General features: G+C 20.7%; 6 protein-coding genes across 6 annotated transcripts; 3 read left to right on the top strand and 3 right to left on the bottom strand.

The window, feature by feature from the left end:
• Positions 1-4127: 4127 nt before the first annotated feature.
• Positions 4128-7596, top strand: SRAE_1000242800 (Globin family and Globin-like domain and Globin, structural domain-containing protein; the record flags this gene model as incomplete). Its single annotated transcript, XM_024649503.1, has 5 exons — positions 4128-4360; positions 5749-5964; positions 6293-6390; positions 6439-6563; positions 6604-7596. The coding sequence occupies 5 exons, from the start codon at positions 4128-4130 to the stop codon at positions 7594-7596; spliced, it is 1665 nt and encodes a 554-aa protein (XP_024503374.1).
• Positions 7597-8455: 859 nt separating this feature from the next.
• On the bottom strand, positions 8456-9094 carry SRAE_1000242700 (BUD13 homolog; the record flags this gene model as incomplete). The annotated part of the gene is made up of 1 exon (XM_024649502.1): positions 8456-9094. One exon carries the CDS (start codon positions 9092-9094, stop codon positions 8456-8458), a length of 639 nt encoding a protein of 212 aa, XP_024503373.1.
• Positions 9095-9910: 816 nt separating this feature from the next.
• Positions 9911-11053, bottom strand: SRAE_1000242600 (Cap-specific mRNA (nucleoside-2'-O-)-methyltransferase 2; the record flags this gene model as incomplete). Its single annotated transcript, XM_024649501.1, has 4 exons — positions 9911-10374; positions 10420-10795; positions 10846-10896; positions 10949-11053. The coding sequence occupies 4 exons, from the start codon at positions 11051-11053 to the stop codon at positions 9911-9913; spliced, it is 996 nt and encodes a 331-aa protein (XP_024503372.1).
• A 480-nt stretch (positions 11054-11533) lies between these two features.
• SRAE_1000242500 (Innexin family-containing protein) lies at positions 11534-11961 on the top strand (the record flags this gene model as incomplete). Its single annotated transcript, XM_024649500.1, has 2 exons — positions 11534-11904; positions 11949-11961. The coding sequence occupies 2 exons, from the start codon at positions 11534-11536 to the stop codon at positions 11959-11961; spliced, it is 384 nt and encodes a 127-aa protein (XP_024503371.1).
• A 2658-nt stretch (positions 11962-14619) lies between these two features.
• SRAE_1000242400 (Hypothetical protein) lies at positions 14620-15067 on the top strand (the record flags this gene model as incomplete). The annotated part of the gene is made up of 2 exons (XM_024649499.1): positions 14620-14698; positions 14754-15067. 2 exons carry the CDS (start codon positions 14620-14622, stop codon positions 15065-15067), a joined length of 393 nt encoding a protein of 130 aa, XP_024503370.1.
• A 351-nt stretch (positions 15068-15418) lies between these two features.
• SRAE_1000242300 (Carboxylesterase, type B domain-containing protein) lies at positions 15419-19930 on the bottom strand (the record flags this gene model as incomplete). The annotated part of the gene is made up of 7 exons (XM_024649498.1): positions 15419-15490; positions 15542-15822; positions 16214-16400; positions 16519-16860; positions 16960-18851; positions 19402-19766; positions 19857-19930. 7 exons carry the CDS (start codon positions 19928-19930, stop codon positions 15419-15421), a joined length of 3213 nt encoding a protein of 1070 aa, XP_024503369.1.
• Between the last annotated feature and the right edge of the window lie 1659 nt (positions 19931-21589).

The raw sequence follows: 21589 nt of genomic DNA, 5'->3' as shown, positions 1-21589 counted from the left end.
AAATTTTTAAAATTAAAATATATTTTCATTCTTATTAGTATTATAATTAAATTATTTTTGTATAAATTTATTAATAAAAATAAAATAATTATACAGTAGTAATGTAATAAACTTTTATGAAAAAAACTTTTAAATATTTATTTCATAATATTAACATTAGTCTTTTTTTTTTACCAATGTATGTATTTAATTAAATTTTTTATTCAAAATTAAAGAAGTTTGTTTTGGTAAAAATTTAAATTTAATATATATTATTGCGAATATGAAAATAAGTAAATTTTTCTTTTTTGAATTTTTATTATAATATCAAATTAATATTAAGAATATTAGTTATATAATAATAACTTTTCTGAAAGAAATTGTTTTAGAAAAAAACAGTTTGTTTATAATAAATTTTTTTTTAATGTTTGAAACTTATTTATTGGCATTATCAAATACTTTTGATTTTTCATCACAAATATAGTATTGTAATTAGATATAACTATTTATTTTAATTTAAATATTAATGTTTTAAAATAAAATCTTCATCTTAAATAATAAAGAAAATTAATATTTTTCTATTAATTATTAATAATTTCTTATAAAAAAATATAGTTAAAATTTATCACGTGGAAAGTTGAGATCTTATTTAATTTTTATTAAAAACATAATATTTTCATGAAATTGAAGAGTTATAATATTATAAAATGTAGTTGGAAGAAAAATAATATATAAATTTATTAAAAAGTAATATATTATAATTAAGGTAAGGATATTTTTGTTAAATTAAAAGAATTATTTCCTGGTCCATATATATAATATTGTTGTGGGAGGACATCAATGCACCTATCAACAAAGAATGTTGAAATGTCAAAAAAATTTTTTGTCTCTCCTTTTATAAATATTGCCTTTCTTTTTACAACAACTTCAATTTTATGAATATATATTTTTCCTGAATTTAAAAATTTTAAAACAACAATATCTGGTTTAATATCACACTTTATATTTCTTGAAATTTCACAACCAAATTTAAGATATTTTACCTTACATTCATTATACACAAATTCTGGTATATTATTTAATGTGAAATTTTTATTATTTTCAATATAATAATAATTTATGAGTTGACGATGTAAATTGCTATAAGTAAAAAAATATGGTTTGTAATGTATAGCTTTATTTATAATATTGCTGTTGTTGTCACATTTCTGGTTACCGTCTATGATTCTATGTAGAACATAAGTTTTAATAATAGGCTTTGTATAAAATGTATGGCCTGAAATTCCAATCACTAAAAATTGTATAAAAATACAATATAATGGTAAACAATAAAACATATTATTAACAATTGAATCATTTATTAAAGGTATTTTCCAGTAATATTTAAAATTTATATTTTTTTTCAAATATATTCAAAAAAAAAAAAAAAATAATGAAATTTTTTAATACATCAAATCTTAATTGAATAGTATGGTTACTAATTTTTATTGGCTTGATAATTTTTAGATAAAAATTTAATTTGACAATATATAAAAAAAAAATAAAATTCAAAATTTATATGACGTAGCTTAATGTAATTAAAATGATACATTTTTATTAAATGTTATACATATTTTTCTCATAAATAAAACTTTATCATTAACATAATATGTTAATTAAAATTATTAAGATTTTTAAATGACCTAAATAAAAATTATATAATTTTTTATTTATTTTTTTTTTACAAATATTAATGTACATTTTAATCAATTAATTTTTAATTTCATTTTTACCTCAAAATAATATTGTAAAAGTTTATCTTAGTCTTTTTATTTTTAAAAATTTTATAACTGAATAAATTGACAGTGAATATTTATGGAATCTAAATTTTTGACTAAATTTGCATAAAATATAATAAATTAGTTGTATCGTAAATTTCTAATTATAAATAATATTGTTTTACCGAAGTGTATATTAATTGATATTTTTTTTTTCTAAGTAGCTTACTTTATATATTAAAGCTCATAAATTTAATGTGAAATAATAATAAATTTTTTTTTTCACATTAAAATGTTGTAAAAATATATTTTACCTTTTTTTTACATTTTGAATAGTCTTCCTTTTTTTTAAAAAAAAAAAAGAACAAACTAAAAACAATATAATTTGATAGTAATTATTACATGATATTGGATGATTTAAATTTAGTTAACATTTATTTTATTAAAACAAACTATTGGTAAATTTGAAGTGCAAATTATTTTACTAAAATAGTATTGTTTATCTGTATCATATTTCTTTCCTTACAAAATGACTTAAAATATCTTTTATAGAATTAAAGTAAAATATATCTTAATATATTATGCTAAATTATATGATATCTTGCTCTCATTTACTAATACTATTGATAATATTTATTTTAAAAAGTTAATCCAAGTGATAAAATTATTTATTAATTTTAAAAGAATACAATTTTTTTAATTTTTTTTTATTAAAAAAAATTATCTACTTTTTTTAGGATAATTTTTATAAAAAATAGTTTATAAAGGTAATAATAATTAAAATATGTACTATTGTATTCTAAATTATATATTTTTATTTCAAAATATTTACATTCTATGTTTAATAAATTAACAAATGATTTTTATTTTTGGAAATAAAAATTATTTTTAACATTATAATTTTATTCCAGTCTTTTAGATATTTATAAAAAGTATAAGTTCATTAAGCAAGAAAATTAAAATTTTTATATCATTTTGATAAAACTTCTAAATCCTATTATTTTATATAAAAATAAATTAATAAAAATTTTAAAGAAATATATTAAAAAAAAATATTTTTAAAATATTAGTTAATGTTTTTACCTTTTTAAAATAATTTATGATTTTGTTTATAAGATATTAAAATATTTATTTCTTTTTCATTGGTATAAATAAAAAAAAAAAACTTTAAGAAATATTATTGTTACATTACAAATAATAAATTTTTAAAAATTTTTATAATGTAGTTTTTGAATGATATACTTTGTATAGATCTTAAATTAACATTTTCAAAAATAGTTTTACTTTCTTAAAAGACTTGGCATAAACAATTATACTGCCTCTAAGTAATCATCAAAAGTTTAGTTAAACCTTTTAAATTTTTTAGATAAAATATTACTTAAAAGGTTTGGTTAACGGAGCAAAAAAAAAATTATGATAAAATTTAGAAATTTTTTAAAATACATTTTTAATATTTTTTTAGAATTACATTTAAACTATATTTGCTAACTAATCTAAGATGGAATTATAAATTGTTGGAACATGCCGAGTTCTTTTTTAATTTATCCAAATTAGATAAGAAAAACAACTTTATTTTAAGGATAAGCTAAAATTAATTAGCATATATAAATATTTTAAGACTATGAAGAAATTTGTATTTTTTTTTCAAATTTTAGAAAAAAACCTTTTTATAATGTTGTATCATTAAAATTAAATTTTTAGTTTACCATTCAATTTTCATGTGTTTTTTTTTTCATAAATCTTTAAAGGTACACAAATTGTTATTAGGAAATTATAGAAACTAAGGCACATTTCTACTTTTATTCATCAAATGACATCAGACAGTATATTAGAATGTTCTATGAATATTTTCAATTTCGTAAACTTCAACAAATTTATTTCCCTTTATTTAATAATTAACATTTCTTATATTCAATATATAGTACTACTATGTACCTCCATTTGGTAAATAACTCATATAAATGTATAGTAACATACATTTGATTAAAAGTTAATAATTTTAAACTGATAAAATTTAAATTTGTTTTAGAATAAAAATAGATTTTTTTTTATATATATTACAATAGAAATATAATTGATTATATTCAGTTTTGTATAAAAAAAATTATTTTTTAATTTATTAATATATATTTTATATTACTATCATACTATATACATCTATCATTTTTTAATATATAACCATAAACTAATTAATAAAAAAAAAGTACGTTATAGATTTTTAAAAATAATAAAAATATAGTTATTTAATAAAACACATAAATATATTTTTTTTTTATTAATTTTATTTTTAGATAATATTCATATATTAATTATTTATTTTAAAAAGTTAATATAAAAAATTTTTATACAAAAAACACTGCTAAATAATATTTTTTTTGTACTTGTTCAGGAATGTTTCTGATCTCAAAAATTGTACGTGGTCGGCGTCTCCTCCATGAACTGGAGGCAGCTCAGGCAGCCCAGAAAGCTAAAAATGAGAAGGAGGGTGGGACGAGAGATTCTACAGAAAAAAGTACACAATCAGAAACATATGATACTTCCTCTGACAACGATAATACTCTTAAACTTAGAAGACCATCGAAAAATTCTGGAGATATCACAAGAATACGTTCCTCAAAAAAAAGGTTTGTTTTAAAAATTACATTGAAATTTTTACAAAAAAAAATAAAATAAAAAATGTGTATTCCGGTTAAATCTAAATAAATTTAAAAAATTTTTATATAAATATAGTTAAATGCTTTAGCATACTATTAATGTTTAGCATATTATATATTATTTCAATATGTTGATAGAGGAATTCAATAATTTTATTATTAAAATTTTTGTCTGTTTTTATTTATAGAAGTAATAATTCTTCAAACATTTTAGTTAAAAAAATTTTATTTTAATATATTAAAAAATGTAAATATATTTTTTGCTTTATATATTTATTATTTAAATATTAAAAAAGTTTTAAACTATCAAAAAGATTGATTTTTGATAGTAAGAAATTTTTTTTGAAACTATTATTTAACTATATTTTAGTGATTTTTTTAAAAATATATTTATATGATATTTTTTTAAATAATTTTAAGTATCCTTAAATTGTTATTACGTATGTAAAATTATATTAAATAATATTCTAAAATATGATCACTTAAAAAAAAAGAAAATAACTCCAAGTGTATTTTAAATACTTAAAAATATTTTCACCATCTTTTTTTATTAATATATTCAATTGATTTTTATAAATTCATATTTCTTTATATATATATATATATATGTTAAAGTTAACCAATTTATATTTTTCTAAAAAATTATAATAATTTCATGAGTTATTCTGGTTATGAATATTTTAAAGAAACCATGTTCTTTTTTATATTTTATACAAAATTTTTTCAATGGATTTACATTTTTAATATATCTAAATTAGTAGTTATACTATTTTTTTTTTCCAATTATTTAAATAGATTTTCAAAAATTAGTTAATGAGAAATTAACTCTTTTTTTTTATAATTGTAATTCATCTTAGTTGTACATTTATCTAAAAAAGATATATTAGCTAATAATGACATTTTTACAAAATAATTTTAACATTATTTTACTTTCCTGACACTTCATATACATTATTGTAATTATATTATGACAATAAAAGTATTAAAATTTTTAAACTATTAACCAAATAATAAAAATATATTTATAAATAAAAATTAAATAGGTTTTGTTTTATTAAAAAAAAAAGTACAAAAATTAATAAGGATATATATACTCTTAAGAAATTAATTTAGATATTTTATATTTTAAATTAACTATTATATTTATTATTTTATACAAAAAGAATATCTATAGTATTTATTTATATAAAAAAGATATATCTTAATTATTATTTTATATAACAAAAAAAAAATTTTTTTTATATCTTTTTTTAATAGTTGTCTAGTACAAATCCAATGTTTTTATTTTTGTTGATATTATAAATTTCCATCAATATACTACTTAACCTACCGTGATTGTAATACATTTTCCTTTTCAGTAAATCCAAAAATATGTCTACAGTTGTTGTAAATGTTTCCAAAAATGACAATTCTGTTAAAAAACCAAATAATCGTCAAAAATTATCAATTCCTCAAGAAGTTACTTTAAATAAGTCTAAAAGTCGTTTCTCAATAAAAGATAAAATTAATGTGTCTAAAAAGAGAAAAAATACCACTATTGGTGTGGTAATAACTAATGAATGCGGTGTTGAAAAGTTTGTTATTTTCTTAGTTGTTATATTTTAATTTGGATGTATTTATAAAAAAAAAAAATAATAATAATAATGTTGCATGAATTTAAAACTTGACAATTGCTTTTAAATTTATTTTTTATATTACATGTTGTTTTCATTTTATTATATTCCTGTAAAAATATTTTTTTATACATATATATATATATATATAATTATTTTCTTTTGTTTTATTATTAAACAATAGTTGTAAATTGCATGTATTAATATTTTTGAAAATTATAATATAATCTTTAATTACAAACTAACAAATAAAATAATAAAAAATATTGTAATAAAATGTTTTATTTAGAAAAAATGGTCGTTCTGTTGATGGAGGAATGGAAAATAATAATCTTGCATTAAGAAGAACCTCATCAATGCCGAGTGTCTGTGATGATGTGACATATTGTATGTTTAAAATATTTTATTATATAATATAATTTTTTAATTTTTTAGTTAAAGTAACACATTATAATTATGATACAAAATTAAATAGACTTCAAAAAAGATCATTACGTTTTACATGGCATAGACTTCAAACAAAAAATGGAGGAAAACGTGTAGAGAATGTATTTGAAGAAGTTAGTAGTAAAAATATTTTTAATCTTATTTTTTTTTTAGGTATTTGATAGACTTATAAAAATAATTCCAACAATTAAAGATATGTTTACAACTAGAGCATTCCTTTCTGTTATGTCACGAAATGAATGTTCTACACTTCGTGATCATGCAAGAGTTACTGTAAAAATGATTGATGTTGTAATTAAAAACCTTGATCTTGAAGATAGTAAAAGAACTGATACAGGTTCAGCTTGTGATCCAAGAAGAGTTGGTGCTGCACATGCACCTTTTAGACCATATGGTATAACTGGACATTATTGGGAAAAATTTGGTGAAATGATAATAGATGTTGTATTAACTCAAGAAGCTGTACGTGATTTACCAGGTGCCGGTCAGGCATGGGTTGTCTTAGCAGCATGTTTAGTAGATCAATTAAGAGCAGGCTTTGAACAAAAATGCAGTTATTTAGCATATGGTAATAATAGTCAAAATAATAATACAAAAGAACATCATAAATGTTCTATACCAAGTTACTATGAACAAATAGAATGCCCAACAAAAAGTCAAAATTTTAATAGTCAAGATAATGACAATTGTTCATTGTCTGTAGAATCGTCATCTACAAATTCATACCAAAATTTATCAAATTGTCCCGGACATTTTACAACCCCAAATTTAGGTAATAGAAGAAAAATATTTTTTAGAGGAATGAGTGACTCAACAGATGAATATGATTCATTATGTAATTCTTCTACACGTTCAGCCAGAGGTCACCCAACTTTTGGTCATACTTATAGTGTAGATAATCGAAAATTAACATTGTCAGATCTTCAGTTATCTGATATACCCTCACGTAACATTGTTTATAATTCAATTGATCCATCAAAAGAAATAAAAAGACCTATGGTAAGATCACCAAAAGGAGGTAATCAAACAAGTAAATCTTCTGAACGCGTATATGACAATAAAAAAGGTAATAATTCCAATAAGTCAAAAATGGCAGAGGAGCTTTATCATCCAATGCAAAATTGTTTATTATCCAATGATATTTGATATATTTGTTACAAAATGTAAATCAATTATAATCCATTATTTTAATAAAACTTAATTTTTTAACTTTTTGTTTGTTTAATAATTAACAAGAAATTTATTTATACTTTTATGCTATAATTTTTTATTTATTCTACTTTATCTTATAATTTATTTTCTGTTTTAAATTTTTAAATAGTTTCGTTTTTAATTTTACGTGATATATAAAACTAAGTTTTATTATTCTTATAAATTATTTTATGAAAGTATACTTATTTGGTAATCATTAAAAAATAATGAATTTTTTATATAATTATGAGTATAAAAAAAATAAATACTTTAAATGATGTATAAATTTAAAATTAGAAATGATATCAACAAATATTTTTTGAAAAAAATTCGTCATTTGTGGTATGATTTTAAAATTTTTAAAATTAAAAAATGTTTCAAGATTATTTTTTTTTGCGGAAAGTCAAATAAAAAAAGTTTTGTTTTTATGAAAGTTTTTTAATTTTAAAATTATTTAGAAGACGATTGATAAAATTTCCTTGTTCGTAATTTTATTTTAAAAAAATATTTAATTAAAAGTGAAAATTTTTAATTAATACTCATTGTCATCAACATTTTAGTATCTTGACTAAAACTTATTAAATGACTATGGAATTAATTTTATTTTATTTATCTTAAAATAATGGTATAAAAGAAGTGACCTCTCACAACTATATTTCTACCTTTTAGAAAAATTTTTAAATTATTAAAAAAGAAGATTCAAGTTTCTAACTTTACTTTTTTACAACTATTTTTATATGAAAAATTATAAAAAAATAAAAAAAAAAAATATTTTTAATATACTTACATTATATACAAAAAAAAAGTACAAGAACTATTGTTCAAATTCAGACATAATACGATATCTTAAGCTATCATCAGCTTCTTTTTCATTAAATTTAAAAGCAAGTTTAGATTCAAATCCATTTGATCTATCTACACCATCCCATCTATAACCAGGAGGAATACCAAATCTATTTTGTGGATAACTTCCTTTGTATGAAGGATAATATGTTCCTTCAATTTTTTTAATTTTATCTGATTTTGCCTTCATAAATTCATACATAGGATCTTCAACTAATAATTGATTCTTTAAATATTCATTCATTTTTTCATTATCAGCATACCTAGCAAATTCATCATTAGCAACATCTAACATTTCTTTTATTTCTTCTTTTCTCCTTTCTACCTGAGCAACACCCTTGTTCCATTTATTATATTTATCTTCTAATTCTGATTGTTTTTCTAGTTCACGAACCTCTCTCTCCATATCATCTTTTGATTCTGGTTTATCTCTAAGTGAATGCCTAAATTTAGTTTTAGCATTTCTTCCTGTGATTTCATCATCTAATTTATCAAAATGATTTTTTTGATGCTTCTTAAATTTTTTAACTTCATCACGAATTTCACTAGATGAAATAAGTCCCACTTTTTTCTCTTTACGAGAACTACTACTAGAAGAATGTTTAGACATTTTTTTAGAAATATACTTAGATTGAATAAATAATATAGAAACACTTTTTATAACAATTTTTAAAAACAATAATGTTTAACAACTTTTCGTTGTAAGACCAGACATAAATATTTTAGAATAATTAGTTTTTTAAAAGTTTAATTAAACTTTTAATATGTATTTTATTACTAAAAATGTTTTTATGTATAATGTGGCTCATTAGAAAGAGTTTATTAGTTGGATATTCTTTTAAAAATAAAACTTTTATCTTAAAAATTGTTCTAATAATGTATAGTATGAAAAATTAAAAATTTGAAGATATGATATCATTCTTGTTTTCAATTTTTTATTGCTTATTTTTAAAGTTTTTTAAAAAGTATTGAAAAGAATTGCTTGAATTCAAGTTTATATTTATTATTTTAAAATTACCGTTATTTAAACTAAATGCTAATAAAAAAAAACTTAAGGAATCAGAATATGGGACAATTTATTAAAAATTATTTTGAAATTGCTTGTTTTTGCGATAATTTATAAGCTTTCTAATACTTAAAAAATATGTTAATAAGTTTTTAAAATATTATGTTAAAGTTCATGAAATGTGAAGAAAGTTTTGAGAAAATTAGTATTTTCGCGGTTCGGTATCTACCACCAGCTTATACTGAGTTGTTGGTTCGTAAACTCCGCAATATTAAACTGTACTCTTGTCTTTTATATTTGAATCCCTGTAGTTATCTGGGCTTCCCAAAAAAGAGTTGTACAGCTAACTATTTTTATAGAAATAAAATAACACCAATCTTATTTTTTTAGCAATTTATTCTTTTAATTTTATAAAAAAAGTTACTTTTTAAATGATATAGGTATCATTATCTTTTGACAGTACTGATTTATTGCTTCTGATTTTATTGAATTTATAGCTGATTTTGCAAAGTATGATTCAAGTAAATTGCTATCATATGCATCCATATTTATCTGAATAGCATTCATTTGATAATTTGCAAAAATTTCACAACACCTTGCAATATTTGAAATAATTTTCTCTTTTTTTATAAATCTTTTTTCATCAAAGAAATTTTGACAAATTAGATATACCTCAGAGTTACTTGCTTTAGAACAACTAGGTTTTACAACTTGGATTTTTTCAAACATCTGACAAAGTTTTATCACTAGTAGTTGTGTTTCATTCTCAAAAAATGTATACATTTTGACAATAAATAAACCTCCTATATTTAAAGTTTCAAGAGCAATTAGTATTTCTTTTTCAATTAATGGTAAAACATTTAATTCTTGTTTGTCCTGACATTCTACATTACTCACACTTCCATCTGCTGTTATAAAATCATACTTACCATTTTGAATTAAATTTTGAATATCATTTGATGTAAAGTTCAAAATATTTCCCGTGTTGTTACTACCATAAAACATATTTTCACTAAATTTACTCATCAAACCAGCTTCATCTTTGAATGAATTTAATTCATTTTCTTTAATAAAAGGATTCAAACTATTCATTTTCCATTCAAAATATGGATTACACTTCTTAATATCACATATTTCATAAAAATCATGTATAGCATAAACAAAAGCTCCTGGTGCTTCACATAAATGTAAAATTCTAATTTTTGAATTTTCTTTCCACTTTTCATAAAACCAATCATGAGAAATATAAAGAAGTTCCCGGCATTTTAAATAAGCCTGAGTACAAAAGCTAACATTATACTTATTCTTAACATAATAAATAGTTTTTGACATTATATGCATAAATTTTGTATAACTTCTCCAGTCTTTATCAGACAATTCTTTGTCAAGATAAAGTTTAGTGGCTCCTTTAATATTAAAAAGATTATTTTTTATTTCATCTATTTTAATTAAATTTACTTCCTCACTATCAATATTCATATTAAAAATATATCTTTTGTCAAAAATATTTTCAAGTTGATCATAATATTTTTCAAGGATGTTTGCATGATTAAAATTTAACATTTTGATAAATATTATTTAGTTAAAATATTACATAAAACATAACATAAATAAAAGTATATAAATTAATATTAGTTAAAAAAAAAGAAAAAAAATTTTAAAGTTGCTTAGGCATCACTTTTCCAATTTATATTAAAACACAAATTTAGACATGATATTTAAGTAAAGAATATTAATAAAATTATGAAGTATAAATTTAAAAATAATAAATTTTTATTCATGTTCCAATAATGCTTCAAATTTTTTTATTCAATGGTACTTTTTATATGAAAATGATAAAAAAAATTTGATCTTCTTTCTTTTGATAAAAAAATGTATTATTTTTTAACAGTTCAGGCAAACATTTGTTTAAGATATGTAATAATTTAAATTGAATTAATAAATGTTTTACATAAAATTTTTACATTATTGTTTTTTCTTCACTTAAACTGTTATATTTTATAACTTTTCTTGATAAACTTTTTTTTTTTTGATCTATCTAATATGTTATCAATTCCTTTAATAGATAAAGCTGTGACAAATATTTTCATTCCAGAAATTTATGATGATCCATTTGATAGGATTCATTATGTTATGACATCATCAATAATTGGATTTTTTGCAATAATGATATCAGCCAAACAATATATTGGTAGTCCAATTCAATGTTGGACATACAAAGAATTTAGTAGTAGTTGGGAGCAGTATGCTGAAGATTATTGTTTCATAAGAAATACTTATTATTATCCAATAAATATGTCACTTCCATCAACTGAATACTCCAAATCAGGAAGAGAAATAAATTATTATCAATGGGTTCCTATCATACTATCAATTCAAGCTTTTTTATTTTATTTTCCAAATATTATCTGGAAGTATGTACATAAGAAAAGTGATTCAAATTTTAATATGTTTATAGAGGAAGCTTGTAAATTAAAAAATTTATCTGGAAAAGAAAAAAATATTGAAAAATCAAAGTTATCTGATTCAATATATGATTCCTTTAAAATATTTAAATTTAATAATGAAAATTACCATAAAAATTCAGAAACAAAAATTGGTTGCAAATTAACTATACTATTTATTATGATAAAACTTTTATATATTATTAATATTTTTTTCCAAATTTATTTTATGAATTTCTTTATTGGAAGAGGAGATAACTTATGGGGATTCAATGTATTAAATGAAGTAATAAGTAAAAATGAAGACATTGAAATGAAAATTTTCCCCAGAGTAACGTTTTGTGATTTTACAATAAAAAGATTAGGAAATGATCATTCTTATACACTTCAATGTGTCCTAATGATAAATATGTTCAATGAAAAAATATTTTTATTTCTTTGGTTCTGGTTTATTTCTATTTTATTAATCTCAATCTTTGATATTGCTCACAATTTTTGGTTATTTATTCCAGAAACCAATAGAAAATTTCAGGTTGAAAGGTACTTAAAAACTGAAAAATTATATAAAAAAAGTAGACATTTCATCTCATTTTGCGGAGAGACACTTAAAAGTGATTGTGTTTTGCTTCTAAATTTAATAGAAAATCATGCTGGTTTTGTTATCACAAAAGAAATAACAATACTAATGTTTGAGAGATATGTAAATGAATGCAATGATACCAATTATTTTTCCAATATATATAATGATGATAATGAATTTTTTTGTGAAAATTTTAAAAAGAAACCTTCAATTTAATTGATGTAATTTATCTAATAATTTAATTTGTCTATTTTTAATGTTTTAATTTTCTCATATTATAATAAATTTTTATTTTATTACACATCACATTTTAAGCTTTAATTGGTGAAATAAATTTTATCCCACCAAATATTGCGTGAAATATTATATAAATGAAATTGAAAAATAGTGTCGTCAAAAAAAAAAAATATTTTTAGAAAAATAATTTATTAGTCTTTTTTTTTCAAGTTTTTAAAAAGTTATTTTTATTATTATACAATCAACACATAACTTACAAAATAATTCTATTATTGATGAAATAAGAGTAAACAAATGAAAAATTTTAAAAACTGAATTACGTCAACTTTTATAATATATATAAGTGCAAACATTACATTTTATTTATTACTTCTATTAATAAGATTATATAATATTAATGATATTAAATATTTTATAAATAGTTTTTTTTTTTATTAGCAATTTAATCTTCAATCATATATGTTTTTATGTTATGACATACATATAAAATTTTAAGATTTCATTTGATATTTACATTTAAAAAACATTAAAATAATATGTAAGTATTATGGTTGAATTATCAATGTCAAAGAATCAATAACCCAACTGATATTGAAAATACGATAAGGAATAGTTAACACATAAGTTTAATATGATGCGGAAGATGATGACTACTTAAGTTTATCCGTTCGCTGTATTGGCTTTACCTTGGAGGTTCACCAAGAAATGTGTCCAGGTTCTGGAGGTGTTCTACTTCTGGTCTGGGTCCTTTCGCCGACCAAGGAAAGGTCAGGATGATAATTTTTTGTCTGATTCCGAAATGCAGTAATGATAAATGTACTTTTTAACTCTTAGTTAAGTAGTCATAAATAAAATAATAGTACATTTAAAACTATTTTATGAAAAATAAATAATGATAATAAATAAATTATTCAACTACAAACAATTAATCTTAATGAAAATTTTTTATAGAATAATATAAAGTTTAAAATATTTTTTAATTGAATTTTATATAAATCTTCCAAGTTTATATTAAAAAAAAATGAGATTAATGCAATATAATGATAATAAAAACAAATAATAAACAAAAGATTTCTTGTAACACTGAAGAATAGTAATAATTACCGGTTAGTGATATGGAAATTTTGAATGATTATTTACTGAATCATAATGGATATGTAAAACATGATTATCAATGATGCTTTTAATATATTTTTGTTATTTAAAAATATTTCTTCTTTAAATTGTGTCTTGATAATTAACTTTGGTAGATCTATACATATATATTATTTTTAATTTACTTTAATTTTTCATTCTTGCACACCCATCTAAACTGTCAAGTATTGTTACAGTTTTCAAATTAAAATCATTTTTATAAGTATTTACAAAAAAAATAGGTTCAGATTTATTTTTATTATTTTATTAAATAATTACTTTTAATATTAGAATTAATATGACCTTTTGAATATTTTTTAATTATAAGTGATAAGTATAATAAATCAATTATATATTTTTACTTTTCTTAATTACACTTTTATTATTAGATTTTTCAATATATATATTTTTTATACAATATAAGTTATATAGATTAAAATTACTTTATATTCTATTTTAAATAAAATTTGTACAAATTTGATTTCACAATTAATTTAAACTAATTTTTTATTAACCATTATTGTTAATTAAAAATGAAAATATATAAAATATGTATCTTGTTTGGTAAATTTTATGTAAATTAACATTAATAAAATTTTTGTTTTCTACTTTTAGGCAATATATTTGAAAATAGTTTAATATACTACAATTTTTACAACCAAAAAAAAAAGATTGAAAGAAAAAGCTTGATTTATTTAAGTTTATTTTCTATTAATATTATTTAATATTATATTATGGTTAGTGTTAATTCAACAGGTAATATTACAAAGGCATCTTATTTAGATGGTTTTTGTCATCTTACACTTAATAACTGTAAGTAATATTATATAATTTATTCTTTTTTATAAAAGTCTATTTAACATTATAGGTCACCAAAAATGTGGTGATTTTCAATGCATTCCTGTAAATAGATGCAATGGTGTTAACGGAGAATTTTTTGTCTGTTCATTTTTTGATCCAAAACTTTTGATGTACATTATGTTAACATCATTTATGGTTGTATTATTGTGCTGTTCATCTATTGTTGCTTGTTATGTTTGTAGGTATGCTAAAAAATCATTTGACCAGGCACATTATGTGGATGGACATATAGTATTAAATGGAGTTTCTAATATAAATACATTACCTCATCAAAATTACACGACTGTTAAAGTACCACCACGACCAGAAAATATTTATTAATTTTTATTATATAACCTTAAATAATACTAATTTTAACTTTCAATATTACACAATATTATAACAATGTATGTAAAATTTTTATTAAATTATAAATGACATTTTTTTTTAGTTATTCTTTCAAATACAATTTCATTCAAGTGTCAAAAGCTTTGTTACTTAAGATAACTTTTAAGAATGTAGACATTTTAAAATAAAAAGTTGTCATATCTGGAAATTTTTTTTTTTTGAAAAGTTAATTAAAAATCTAGTCTTTAAAGAATGATAAAAAAAAATTATTGTATAATATTGTCAAAATATATTTTAAAAATTTGTACTACAATTTTTGATATATAATCATTATTATATAAAAATTCAAGATTCTATATTACACATATTTGTTAAACATTTACATGCCCGAAATTTCATTCCTTTTCTTGTGGCATTCTTAAAAAAAATTATATATTTATTAAAAAAAAAAATTTTTATTTAACCTACTTTAAGAGGAAAATATAAAATATTATCCTCCTCGTAGTTTGAATATTCTGTACAATTTCCATCTTTACTAAAATCAAAATTTACAGGAGTCATATTTTTACATGTTTGAAAATAAATAGTTTTATTATCTATTTCTATATAACCACTGATACATTCTTCTAAATTATCAATATTACATACTCCAGATAATGGAAGATTATGTTTTTCACACCATTTTTCATGAATTTTATCATTATCTCCATATGAATAACAATTATTATGACATGATAAAGATAAAACTTCTAGATAAAATGATACATATATAATAAAATATATAAAAAATGATTGGTTCATTATTAATAAAAATGATTTTTACTTTCAATAATATTTTATTTTATTGAAAATGTAATTTTAATTTGTTATATCTATCAGATTTAAATGATAATAAACAACAAGATATCTATGTTAAAAGTAATAAATTTTCTTAACAAAATCATTGTTTAATATTTTTAATCTATAAATCCATCAAATTATATTATAATTAAGATAAGATATATTATAAAAAAAAAGAATATATATATATATATATAAATATTACAATTATAAAGACAAAATATACATCTATAAAACAAATGATTATTGATATTAAAATATTAAAATGTTATACTTGTACTTCTTCTAACAAAGGTCCACCACTTAATTGAGAATTATGATTTCCAGTAGAGTTATATCTTAATGCTGAATTATTATTACTTACATTAACATTTCCTAATTCCATTGCAACAGCAGCAGGTCTACCATGTTTTGGACATGTTGGAGAAACACCAGGTCTTAAAAATGTATTTATTTGTTGTTTATTAGTACTTGAAAGTAATGGTTCCTATAAAAATAATGGAAAAAAATATATATAAATATTTTTGACATTTATAGATAGTGATATTATTTATAATTAATATCAAGTTAATAAACGAACATAGTTAGTGAAAAAAGTGCTGAACTTTATCGATATTTGATGTTGTTAGTGATGTCCTTGTTGTTGGATCAAACAACTTCTCAACAGTTGTCTTTCGGGAATTGATTGATGAAGTATCTAAATCAGATATTATTGAAAACATTTTTTCAGGTTTAGTTAAAATATCATCACTTTCTTTTTTCATATAATTTTTGTTAAGATGAAAATTTTTGTCAATATTAAGATTATTTTCTACTTTACACGTCATTAGATTAACAGGAACAGAATGCCTTTGTTTATTATATGAAGCATTTATCTTATTTTTGATAATATCACTGTTAGAGATTGTTGTTTTATCACAAGGTGGGGGTGGTAGTAGTGTAAAACGCTATAAGTGTGTGTTAAAAAGCCAAAAAAAAAAGGCAAGCAAAAACATTCAAGTGTGCAATATATTAAGCGTAAACCAATTATTTTTAAATAAACTTACCCTTACTGGAGAATTTTGAATATATCCTAACATATCATTTCCTGACTGTGAATGGTGTGATGAATTATATCTTTGATAACTTGCTAATGGTGATTTATTAGGTTTCTGATGTTTATCATATTGCCTTTTTAATCCTAAACAAAAGCAGACATTTAATACCAACATCCCACATCCAACAACTACAATTAAACTTAATATTGAAGAATATTTAGAGTATTCCTCTGAATTTGAATTAACATTAACAACAGTTGGAGGTTGTGTTGATGTTTCCATATTACTAGAACTTTCATTCATCTTTTGTTGATTTGATAAATTATTTAATATTTCTAATGGTATTGGTATAGGTGGCATAGGGGGTGGAGGAAATGGTTCATTACGATAATTTCCATAATGTCTAACATTACCAAAAAATGAATTTTTATTAAAATAATCTTGTAAAAAACCATGTTCTTCAGGTATATTAGAATCTTTACCACTATTAACAAGTTGAGGAATAAATTCAGACCAAAAACCAACATAATTGTTACGATAATAATTTTTTATTCTTGGTTGATCAGCTGTTATTTCAAGGTAAGCCTCACGATTAGCTTGATTAAATTGTGGCCAAATAATATTTTCAAATCTCATTTCTATTGATGAATCTCTATTAAAAGATTTTGGTTTTGTTGGATCACCACTTTTTACAAAATTACCAATATAATTCATCATAATTTTTGCAATATTTTTATCTTCATTACTAAAACCTGAATATATTGTTTTTTCATTTTTTTTATCTATTAATGGATATCCTAATATATATGGTATATGATCACCAGATAATGAACCTCTAATACCATTTGTAGCATACTCTTTTGTCCATGCTTTTGTTTCATAACTAAATAAAAAAAAGTATGTTGCACCAGTTCTTGGTTGTTCATCTGTAGAGTGCATTCTAGCTGTTTCAATTAATGGTGCAGTAAAGAAGACATCTCCTAATGAGCTTAATATTTCATTTCTTACTTGTTTAGGATGTTTATTAGGATTATCCCATGGAGTATACTCATGAACAATTGCATCAAATATCTCTTTTCTATGATAACTATATAAATTTCTTACTAATGTTCTTAATATTTTATTTCTTTTTACATTATCAAAACCATGTAATAAATCATCATTTGGTAACATACTATGAGCAGGATAATTTACTGTTCCAATCATAACATCAACTTCCCTAAATAAACTACCAAATTGGGGTGAAAAAGATATTTTTGGATGATTAGGCACAATTTGACCATCAATAATTGGGGCAAAAGAATTTAAAAATGTTGGTACTTCTAATTTTGTTGCTGCTTCTGTTACATTTTCTGCAGTATGCTCCTGCAAACATCGTAATATAGTACGTATATCTTTTTTAAATTCTCCCAATTTTGTTATATCTTTTTCTTTTCCAATACAACCCATTTCTTCTGCAAGTTTAAAAAAATATTCTTGTGGATTTTCTTGTATAGCACCTGGTTGTAATGCTGTACCATCTAATAATATAGCTCTATGAAATAGTCTACTTTTTGGAAGTGTTATTGGAGATGCCATTAATAATGATATTAAACTGGCACCAGAACCCCAACCCATTAAAGTAATTGAATCAGGATTTACTCCAAAAGATGGTAAGATTTTTGAAAGCATTTTGAGTGCTGCAACCAAATCTGATAATCCTGCATTACCCGTACAACTACTTATTTCACATCTTCCTAAAAATCCAAATGGTCCCAGACGATAGTTGAGTGTTATAACTGCAATTTGACTATAAGCTGCTAACAAAGATCCATTATATGGATTCCCACTATTCCAATTATAATCATCACCATGTATAATTAACATTGCTGGTATCAATTCTTTTTCGTTATCATGTCTATCTAGAATTAAAAGAAAAATTATTATCATATGATTGGATTATACATTTATACTTTTTTTTAAAAAATTAATATTATATAATAATGCCAAAAAAAAATAAAAGAATTAAAAATAGTATTGAGTCATCAATATAATTTTATTTCAAATTCTTATATTAGCTATATTTATAATATAATAACTTTACTTTTTAAAAATGAATTGTAATTTAATTTAAAAATCTATTGTAAATTTTTGGTTTATTTTATACCCCTGAATTCAATGATTGTTAGTATAATATACCCAAATTGAGAGTATACTCATTTAATTTATACATAAACAAAATTAAGTAAAAATTTTATCTAACATAAAGAAAATTTAATTTTATATGATAAAAAAAAAATTTCTTTTTTAAGAATGATAAATAAGTGTAAGATTATATTTTATAAAACTATAGGAATATTTAAAAAAAAAGTAAAGACCTATTGGACATTTTTAAATATGGTATTATTTAGATTGTTTTATAAAAAAAAAAACCAATATATTATAATAAATCTAAAAAAAATAAAAACATACCTATTTTTTCGGGAATATAAAAATTCATATATAAACAATCTTCAGATTGTGGTTTAAGATATAATAATAATCTATGTACATGGTCAAATTTTTGAGATGACATTTTTTTAAACGCCTCACTTTCAGAGGTTGCTGGAAGTTTGGTTTGCATACATACTGATGATATTTTAAAAGCATCTTTTGGCATGTGAATCCATTTTGCTGCACTAATGGCAAAATTAAAACGATTTTGTCCTGTTGGTGATACACCATAAGGAACACCAAGATATTGGGTTACGGCAGGGAGATCCTCACCTTCTGGTAAAATTGTTTCCCCTCTCAATACACCAAATGATGTTTGAACACGTTTTTTTAAATTTAATGAACTAAAAAAAAAATTTAATCGTTAAAAAATTAAATATTGTTTTAATATAACATAAATAATAAATATAATTTTTAATCACATATTTACTTACTTGGAGATTTTTAACAGTAATACAATATTTATAAAAAATATTAATAATAGGCTATTTTGATTTATTTTTTTCATAATTATTATAATTACATATCTAAAAATATAATAATAAAAACTTTAAAAAAAAAAAGACCAAATAAGAAAATTTATTTTGTTATATATCATTTGGGAATAACACTTGTCAAGAGTTATTAAGAAATTGATAATCCATGAGATGGTTTTTGACATATAGTTATGTCATGGGAAAATTATCTTTAAATCAAACATTTTAAGTTTATGTATTTTGATAGCGTTACTCAAAATGTATGTATAATATTTATTATTATGTTGATAAAGATTTGTCTTAGAGACAAGAGAAAGTGATTAGTGAGGAAAATTATGTGTTGTTCGACATGACAAAAGATAAAATGATAGTTAAATGATATTAAAGAGGAAGGTAACTAAATGAGATATTGAGAATTAAATTTGATAAGAATGGTTACTAGGATGATTATATATCTGATGAGGTGATCGAGAATAAAAGAATCACTATAAAGTAATTTTATCTTATATCTAATGATAGTCGCCGTATAATAATATATTAAAATATACTAAAAATTGTAAAAAAAAAAAAAAAACTTTTTATTATATAGTTAAATATAACTTAACTCTATCTTTTAAGATTTATTTTGATAATTTAAAATTTAAACTTTATTGAAATAACATGAATGAAGTTGATATAAAAATTAAGCAATAATGTGGTTACTTTACAAGTGCAACAAACAACTACTTATATTATTTTATGTAGAAAGTGAGTAGAAACAATAATTGCTTTTTTAAATAAAAGCTTAGGGTGTTTTAAGATTTATAAAATTTATGGGATTCAAACCTATAAGGCGATAGTATTACTTAGATATCTTCCCATGAGTCAACAAAAAGACAATAAAATTGTCTCTTTTCAATTTGTATAATAAATGAAAGTAAGTGTTAACATTTGTTAAGTGTCACTAACTCTATTTAAGGATTTTGACGTTTATTGAAATTTAATATTTTTCTAAAAATGTACTTTATAAAGAAAATATTTAATAATTTAAAAATTCACGTATCTGATAACTATGAATAAATTAATTCTTACATGTAGCATTTCTTTTTAACATACAACAAACAATATCTGAATTTTTAAAATTAAAATATTTATTTGTCAACATAATATATTATTTATACTCAAACTAATAAATTTTAACTAATTTTATTATATTAGTTAATTTTAAAGAAGAAAGTATTAATGAAAGGGAATTTTATAAAAAAATATATATATAAAAAAAAAGAACATTAGTAAGTTGTTTTATATTATAACTTATCCTAAAACAAAAAATAAGTAAAATGTTGAAAATATATTTATATTATCGGTTTATGTGAAAATTTAATACAATGAAATTTTTTTTTTTTTAAAGAAATGAATAATTTATTTAAATTTTTTTTTTGTTATTTTTGAGGAAATGAAAATGTTGTCAGTTTTAGTAAGATGTTTAAAATTTTTGCTATCATGTATGTAAATTGATATATTTTGAACAAGTAAAAATTACAACAAGCTAAAAACCAATTTTTAAATAAATATCAATGAATTGCATATATTAACTAAAAATATTTACATATAGTTACATAAAATGTGTATTAATAATATTTCAATAACTTATAATTGATTATATACTTTTTTGCCAATTATTTTTTAAAAATAAACCAATGTTATTTTTT

The sequence above is a fragment of the Strongyloides ratti genome, assembly GCF_001040885.1.
Source record: "Strongyloides ratti genome assembly S_ratti_ED321, chromosome : 1".
NCBI classification, from domain to species: Eukaryota; Metazoa; Nematoda; class Chromadorea; order Rhabditida; family Strongyloididae; genus Strongyloides; species Strongyloides ratti.
Note: the sequence above shows the minus strand (reverse complement) of the source record. Positions and strands in the feature narration are given on the sequence as shown.